At 40.4% G+C, this 8,317-nt stretch overlaps 1 protein-coding gene across 1 annotated transcript; it reads right to left on the bottom strand.

The window, feature by feature from the left end:
- Positions 1-229: 229 nt before the first annotated feature.
- LOC129674968 (STAM-binding protein-like) lies at positions 230-7,979 on the bottom strand (the record flags this gene model as incomplete). Its single annotated transcript, XM_055605028.1, has 6 exons — positions 230-286; positions 1,653-1,752; positions 2,753-2,865; positions 5,979-6,116; positions 6,863-6,987; positions 7,794-7,979. Coding segments are annotated over 6 exons (719 nt in total), but the record flags the coding sequence as incomplete, so codon positions are not given.
- Positions 7,980-8,317: the final 338 nt, after the last annotated feature.

Below are 8,317 nucleotides of genomic sequence, written 5' to 3'. Positions count from 1 at the left end.
GAACACAGTGTTCATCCATACACACGTTGTGAACATACATGACACAGATGTAACATACACTACACACAAGTTACGTACATGACATAAGTAGAACATACACGCAGATATGTCACCACTCTATGAATACATATCTGTTTGCTCCTCACGACACAAAATACATGCACGCACACACACACTCACACATACAAACACAAACAGGTTCCCACAGATGTTGGTTAGTGCATTATACTCATCGTAAATCAGTGATCATCACTTTGGTGTTCTGGATGGTGACATGGCCACAGTCCTGCAATTGAAGAAAAGTAAATAGGATCAAAGCACGGAAAAGTCCTGTTTAAAACAACTTATAGTTCTAATTTTATACCAAAAGAATGGCTCTTGTGACCTAGTTTAGATCATGTAACTTGGTAGTCATGGAGAATTTTGAACTTTCCTCCTGCCATTTGATCCCAGTGCTGTGCCATCATGGCATATTTCAGGAATGCTGCAAGTTGAATCCAGGACCTTCTGCTTGAAACACAAGCTCTTCCCCAACTGAGCCATGTCCCCAGACATAAGCCTCTACTGTAAGAAGCTCTCTGAAGGCCAGTAGTTTGTAGCTTAGAGCTGAGATTGTGAGGAAAATGAGATATATGAACAAAGGTCTGGGACCCAGTACTCCTCATAGACAGAGTCAGTGTCTACCCATATATCTTTGGACATGTTTTTTAGAGCCAGTTGTCAAAAATCTCTTTATTAAAAGGAACCAGTAATCTTGGAGCTGTGGTGATAACCATATAATAGTCCTTGAGGGTATTCATATGTAAAACAAAGTTACAAGGATTAATCAATATGACCCCAGGATCTTAAACCTCCTTGAATCTCTATGGCTTCATCTCTGGATCTTATATACTTTATGAGGCAGGTTCTTGTCCTTTCAATATGTTGCTTCATTTCCTATAAATGTAAACTCTGTGGAAGGGTCCAGGCTGATACAAAGTGCCAGAATCTCATTGACTTGAGGCTTATCTGACATGGGGATCAATAGGATCATACTGAGTGTGATATCACTAAACACAACAGGGGAGAAGAAACCACCTCACTAGGCAGCTGAGAACCCTAATACCTAGGCAGAATCCCAGAATAAAAGATGCTTAATTTTTTTTTTTATCTTACATGGCCTTTTCTTTATTCAGATCTCTAACTGAAACTTAGTAACTGATACAGCAGAAGAACAAGATAACATGTAATAAGCATTGCTTAAACTAATGGATTCCATACTCTATCTGTTACTTCATTTCCCCATGATACTGTAGATAGAATCCAGTGTCTTACTAATGCTGAGCTCACACTCTGACCCTGATGTACACCCCAGTCCTCCTTCAATTTTTCTCTCAAGAACCCCGGAAAGTACATTGTATTAAAATAAACAGATATTAGGTAAAAGAATCAGTAAGGGTCAATACCATCATAGAACATAAATGACCAGGTTGTAAATGGGAGAAAACTTATCTTCACTGTGCACTGATTTCTAATTACATAGTTATTATAGATGTTTAAGAATGTGACCAATGATGCTGAACTTCCAAGTAGATCAGAAAAGATGAAAAACCTTATGAGCTCTATGTCCTGGCTCAGACCAAGGTCTTGATCCAAAGTACAAAGATACATACGCAGAAGAGAGGAGTGTCCTCTCTATGAGGATGGAACCCCCTCATGGAGCAGCAGGAAATTTCATTTATCCCAGTAGGTGTCAGTGAGAAAATTCCAATTCTGAAATGAAAAAGCAGACTCAGTCAAGCAGATATGCCCCTAGGTCTCTTCCTTCTCTTGTGTCCACCTTTCTCTCATCTTTTGTTCCTTCTTTAATTTTTGTTTTCTGTTTCCTTTCCCTTCATAGATCTCTCTCCCTTTTACTCCTTTACTCTCTCTTCTCACCCCTCCTCCTGTCTTTTTTCTCTGTACAACTGTTCTTCCCATTTTTAGAACCTGTGAACCTCTTCCTACTTCAATTCAAAGCCATCACTGTCATCTTAATCCTTCTCCTAGACATTGTCCTCCTGGTGCTATTCCTAATCATTACACTCTTCTTCGTCTTTCTTTTTTCCTTTCTCCTTTACTCGTTCTTCTTTCTTTTTCTTTCTCCTGCTAGTTCTCATACTCCTACTCTTGCCTTTGTATGTCTATGTCCCCGTCTGTCTATCTCGCTCTCATTCTGAATATTGTTATTTCATCTTAAGCAAAGTGGGCAGAGGGATTCAACAGTAGAAATGAGTAGGAAGAAGAACCAAGTAAAGTATTAGGACTATTTAGATCAATAATGTGAGGAACAAAGGACAAAAATGCTAAATTCAGAGTCTTCTTATCACTGTGGGAAAACATCCAGGATACACACACACACACACCCTGGAAACAGGGTATATATATATATATATATATATATACCCACCAAGGGAAACAGGATAATTTAATGCTTTTCTAATACTAGATCTGCTGAGGAATTCACAAAAACTTGACATTAGGAATGAAAAGAGAGGACACTAATGTAGAATGTTTGGTTTAGAATTAAACCTCAGGCTTTTGAGGTTGCTTCTTGAAAGTTTGTCCTAGAAAATCAGCATGATATCCACATATTTTTAGGAGCAGCTAGTATTAATTAGAATGTTGCTCTTAATTGAACAGCAATCAGTTAAGACCATCTATAGATAAATTTTAAATAATTTTCGGCCATGGAAGCATTTTGCTCTTACAGATCTGAATCTTACACACTCACTCTTTGTATTTGGGGGCACACACAACTGCGATGGACTCAGGCAGCATCTGCTGGTAGCAAAAGTGGGTGTGTAGGTCCACACTTGATAAGAATGCTCTCTGGGTTGGATGGGTCTATGAAAACAAAAGAAGACAAAAATTGCAAGTGAGCATAGTCAGTCAGGTCTGATCCACCAAGAAAGGCAAGCTCAACCAACTTCAACAATTGGCCCCTACCACGATCCCTCAAATCATTCAAGAGAAACACTCATCTGCTAGGTGGAGAAGGAAGAAGGGACAATCAGCTTTGTCTTCCTAACACATAAAACCCAAAAGACTCTAAGTATCTCTCTCTCACTTTTAGCTCACTTTTAGAGCTGAGAACAAAACTCTTTTATTCATCCATGCTTAGTTTTACCGAATGTCTAAATGGTAACCATTTCAAGTTTTGACAGTCAGCTTCTAACCCACATCTGTTTCTCTGCTGCAAATAGCAGACAGTCTTTCCTCATCAACCTTTTGTATGAACACTAGTAATATTGGTTCAACAATCTCTCTGAGTCTTCAGGTGTCTGCCTTCACTCCTGCTCTGAACCCTATGTGATTACCCCCTATGTGAAGAGGAGTCCCTTCTGCCCTTCAGATGTGGTAGTGTAGTAATGTCTCTTGATTTACCCCTCTTTCCTTTTCTTCCCTCCCTTTTTTAACTGGATCAACAGTGTAAACACACATCAGGCAACTGCAGGCCAGAGTAGGGATAAATCCTGTAGATACTAAATCAAGGAAAGCAGAGGTAAAAGTTATGTATCTAGACATTGCATTTCAGGTAATGTTGGCATGGTGGGAGTCACATATAGGATGTGACCACTAATGAAATCCAGGAATAGATGGTGAAAGTGAAATTCAATCTGTATTAAGAAAGGAAGGAGTTTGGACTAGGCTCCTGGTAGGTTCCTGTTTCCTTCTCTAAGTTGTATATATACATCATATTTATTCAAGGAGCTATTAAACTGTGCTATTCATGAATGTACACTCACAAGTTAGTTATATTTTAAATATCACTCATTTGAAAATCTAAAGTGAAGTCAAACAAAAAGTAAAATCAAGAAAATCAACATCAATAAGATAAAACCATGTTCATACCATCCGACAGTTCCCTCAAATGTCAGTACTCCCTTAACCAAGTTCTGTCAAGAGCAGACTCATAATTCTCCCAAGAATCTAGGAATCAGATGCAAGCCTTAGTATGACATTAATAACAGATTCCAAAAATAGCCATAAACTTCATCAGATGACTTTTGTTTTGAGGCACAGTCTTACTCTCAGCTCAGGTTGGTTCTGAAGTCACCATCCAGTAGCCTCATCTTCCTGAGTGGTAAAATTTCATGGGGTGCCAATGTACTCAGATTTCTAAGAATCTGCTAAACTTTGAAGGCTCTTCTTACCATGGCGTAAAATTCATTAGCCAATACAGTCAAAACTCCAGCAGGAGATATGAATACTCTGCATGCTGGAGCCTGTGAGTCACATGCAGAATTAATTCTTCAACTCTCCTTGCTGTGTGGCTTTGGAGAACCTCCTAACCAGTATTCCTGCAGCATTGTTGCTGTTTCATCGCCCACTGTGTTCCATGTTCTCCTTGTTAGACCTCCACTACAGCTGCCAGGGAATGGATTCTCTTGCAGCCAGCTCTCCCCATTTACTACATTTCCTAGGCCAACTCCATGCAGAAGCCTCTAAGGTCCCTCCCCTGGTTTCTTCTGGCTTTTCAAAACTTCCTTCCAATGGCCATATTGATTTGATATCTGACAATGCCTTAAATTGCACACAGTAAGAATTATCTCCAATTCCAATCTCAGTCCTTCTCTAAAAGTCCTATTGATCCGTATGAGAGGATCACTGCTATCACCATGAGCCCAGCTGAAAGCCTGTCCCAGACTCATCAGCCTCTGGTCCTCATTCCTTGGATCTCTAAATCTCACTCTTCCTCAACACACTGCTACCACCCGCTCATTGGATGTTAGCAGCTCCCAAACGTTAACTCATCTTCACATCTCAATCAGCCTTGTATCTTCTTCATTTTTACTTGTGGTCTATGGGTTTAGTCATGAATCTGTTTTACCCAGAATAACCCAAACAGTTCTCCCTCTACTCAAAAATCACCACTATTTTTTTCTGCCACCAAAGACAATGGAGATCATGGCTTTGATAGGTCAAATCAACAAATACATGTTATATTTTTCTGATACTAAACACAAATCCAAACCAACAGAAAAGTTCACTGATGCAGGAGCACAGTGTAGGTATCCAAAGTTGACCCCTCTCCCATGAACCCCTTCTGACCAATGTTTACAAGTCATCATAAGTCATGTCAAGTCGGCCCCTCTTCTCTGAAACTCACAGGGACTCAGATTTACATCCTGAAAAATGCAGTCCAAAAAGCCTCGTCTGAATTGGTACTAGGTTATGTGTGATCATCCATTTGTGTTACAAGCTAGACACAAAGGGCCAAATTTTGATTATTACATATTATGTTATTGAGTTAGGCAAAACAGTAAGAATTTGTATTGAACTGAAAATCATGAAGCCACAGGAGACTGCCTCAGAAATCTCAACTTCTCATGTTCTGAGTGTAAGTATATGTGATATCTTAAAACCTAGAAATAAACCATGTGATTGTGGCTTACACCTTTCAATATTCCAAGAAAAGCTTCTTGTTCTCTGAGCTTCAGTACTTGATAATGAGAGAATCATTCTGAAAAAATCTCTACGCAAGTTGCTGTGTTTGCTTGAAAATCAACAGAAGTGTGTTCATCAAGTGCAAACACTTGAAAACCTCACAGGTATGATCTCTTTGGATATGTTAAAAGAAAGTACTTCTTCATAAATACAAAATACAATCATTACAAGTAACTCTCTTGTACTATTTAAAATATTGTAATTTATAATTTTGTGGGGACATGATCCCTATACCATGTTCCCTTACATCCTAAGCAAGGTATTTTTCTTGACCCAGACTCTCAAGGTAAAGGGACTTTGTAGACTTGCTTTGATTAAAGGGTAAAATTTAAAAAAAAATTAAATACAATAGGAAATGGTCCTATGACTCACCCTGAACACTACTGACTGCATGTTTAAATAGAAGAATGAAATGGAGTGGATAGAGTCTGTGCAGAGAAAGATTTAGGTAGGATGTTTCTAAGAGAGAAAAAAAGAGACCTCTGCCATTAGGGAGGTTATTTGCTTACATGAATCCACCCTAAGGTGAGAAGCCCCAGTTCTTCTTGAATAAAAAACAGTTCCTCTTCATTGGTGGCATAGCAGTAGTCAGGGCCTCCTTCCTGGAGTGGTATGACTATGTGCGTGATCTGGTACTCCTCTCCTACCTGAAAGAGAAAATAACGTATTACAATTCCCTAGAAGTCTCAATCCCACTCGTTCATAAAACAAGTAAGTGAATCCTTCACCGAAGTGAATGACCTTTACTGTTCTCCCTCCCCTCAGTGTTTCACAAGCTTGGGAGCTCTTGTAGGTTCTGTATAAAAAAACAGATGCTGAGATGACCCTGAGATGTCCCTCTTGGCACATCCTAGGCCTAGACTCCTGCCTGCAGAACTCAATATTTCTGCTCAGGAAGCTGAGGTGTTTATGATTTACATTCCAAGGCTTACCAGAGTAAGTGCTCAGACCAGGTACCAAAAGGAATTAAGTCCTCCTTTTCCTTTTAGAATTAATCAACATGCATGACTTTATGCCTCATTCCTGCCTATCTGTCTGTTTGTCTGCTGGCCTGCCTTCTTTGCCTTCAAGACAATGTCTCATTCTCCCTGTGAAGCTGGTTTGAACTTGTAGGAAGCCTCCAGCCTCAGTTTGGCAGCAACAGGAATTAAGAGCATTAGTAACCATTACAATGAAAATTTCTAACTATAACATTGAAACAAATGGTTCAAGGGATTCTGAAAAGCAACCAAATACAAAGTCATCAAATTCAAGGTTTCCAGGCCTTGTCACCCATGGTTCCTTCTGTCTGGTGAAGTCTATGAACACAGACACTAGATATGTTCTCTGACAGTCATGGGAAGAAAAGGGCAAGAAACAATCTCAGATCAGGAAGGACTTTTCATAATTTTACCATGGATCCGCACAAAACACCACAGGTCTCAATTTTCTTCTTAGTGTTCTTCCTTGCAGACTTTAGAAATTTCTCACATAAATCGTGAGGGAGGATCACAGGACGCAGACTTCTGACTTTCTGAACTGCAATGAAAAAGAGAGAAAAGTTTTAGACAACAGGGCCTCCTGTTCATTAGCAAAATTCATCTAGAGAGCCTGGGAGAGAAAGGAAATGTCATTGGGATTATCTCCATGAGTCCTTCCCCATGATGGAATCACAAAGTGAGCCGGATTCTCTTTCTCCAGACTCTGGGTACAGCTGACTGGGAGCTGGGACCATGGACTTTATAGCCAGCTTGAGTGGATGGAGCAATAGGTTTGAATGTGACTGTGAGATGCATGTAATTGGACCACGGAAGCCAAAGACTGAGGACATGGACAAGGAGATGCAACATTCTCTGTGGTGGTGGTCAGTGCTCCAGACTTCAGACACCTGTCCACCAGCATGTGCTTACTTTACTAGTGAGCCCTAGACTCACACCTGTGTGGCTGAGCCAGATGCAAGGGGGGCAGGTAGGTTTCAGACCATACAGAAGTGCACCTGCCCTCCAGGTTTTCCCAGCATCTGTCCAACTACCCTGTGCTTTCCAGCCCAGGGATAGAGGCTTCTCCTCATTATATAATCTAGACATTTAGGTTCCCTTATCTCTCTTTCTCCTCTCACTCTACTCTCTTTGTATCATTCCTTCCCTTCTTTTCCTCAGTCTTTCTTCTGTGCATGCTTTTCACATTCTCCCCCCCTTCTTCCCTTTATTGCATCCAAAAGCTTCTCCCAATAAATCTGCATTTCTATACTATAACTTCATCTTGCAATTAGCTCATTCCTGGGTTTAAATGGGGAACCAATTCCACACAAGTCTTCTCCAAGTCAGAAACTTGTGGTTACTTACCTGTGCTTTCCTCTGGGCCATTTTCCCCAGGCTGCTTGGCAGATGTTGATGTGCTTGGGGTGACAGCCTTAGCATTCTCCTTGATTGAACACTGCTGTGATGGGCTGGAGGAATGGGTTGGTACTGAGGAAGGTTGAGCTTCCTTTGCTGTTAATGTGCTGGATCCTTCTTCCCAACTTCTGTTTTCTTTAGGTCCATACAATGGAAAAAATTGGAATAGAGTGTCAACTGGAACATCCTGATTTATTTATTTATTTGTTTATCTATCTATCTATCTATCTATCTATCTATCTATTTATTTATTTTTAATGTTAATTACAGTTCATTTTTTATCCTAGCTGTAGCCTTCCTCATTTCCTCCCAATCCTACTCTCCCTCCCTCATCTGCTTCCTGCCCCTCTATAAGTCCACTGATAGGGGAGGGCCTACTCCCCTTCTATCTGACCCAGCTTATCAGGTCTCATCAGGATTGGCTGCAGTGTCCTCCTCTGATACCTAGCAAGGCTGCTCTTCCCTCAGGGCTG

This window comes from Psammomys obesus, unplaced genomic scaffold, assembly GCF_907164565.1.
Source record: "Psammomys obesus unplaced genomic scaffold, mPsaObe1.curated_primary_1811, whole genome shotgun sequence".
Lineage (NCBI taxonomy): Eukaryota > Metazoa > Chordata > Mammalia > Rodentia > Muridae > Psammomys > Psammomys obesus.
The sequence above is the reverse complement of the archived record's forward strand: the minus strand, read 5'-3'. Positions and strand labels throughout refer to the sequence as shown.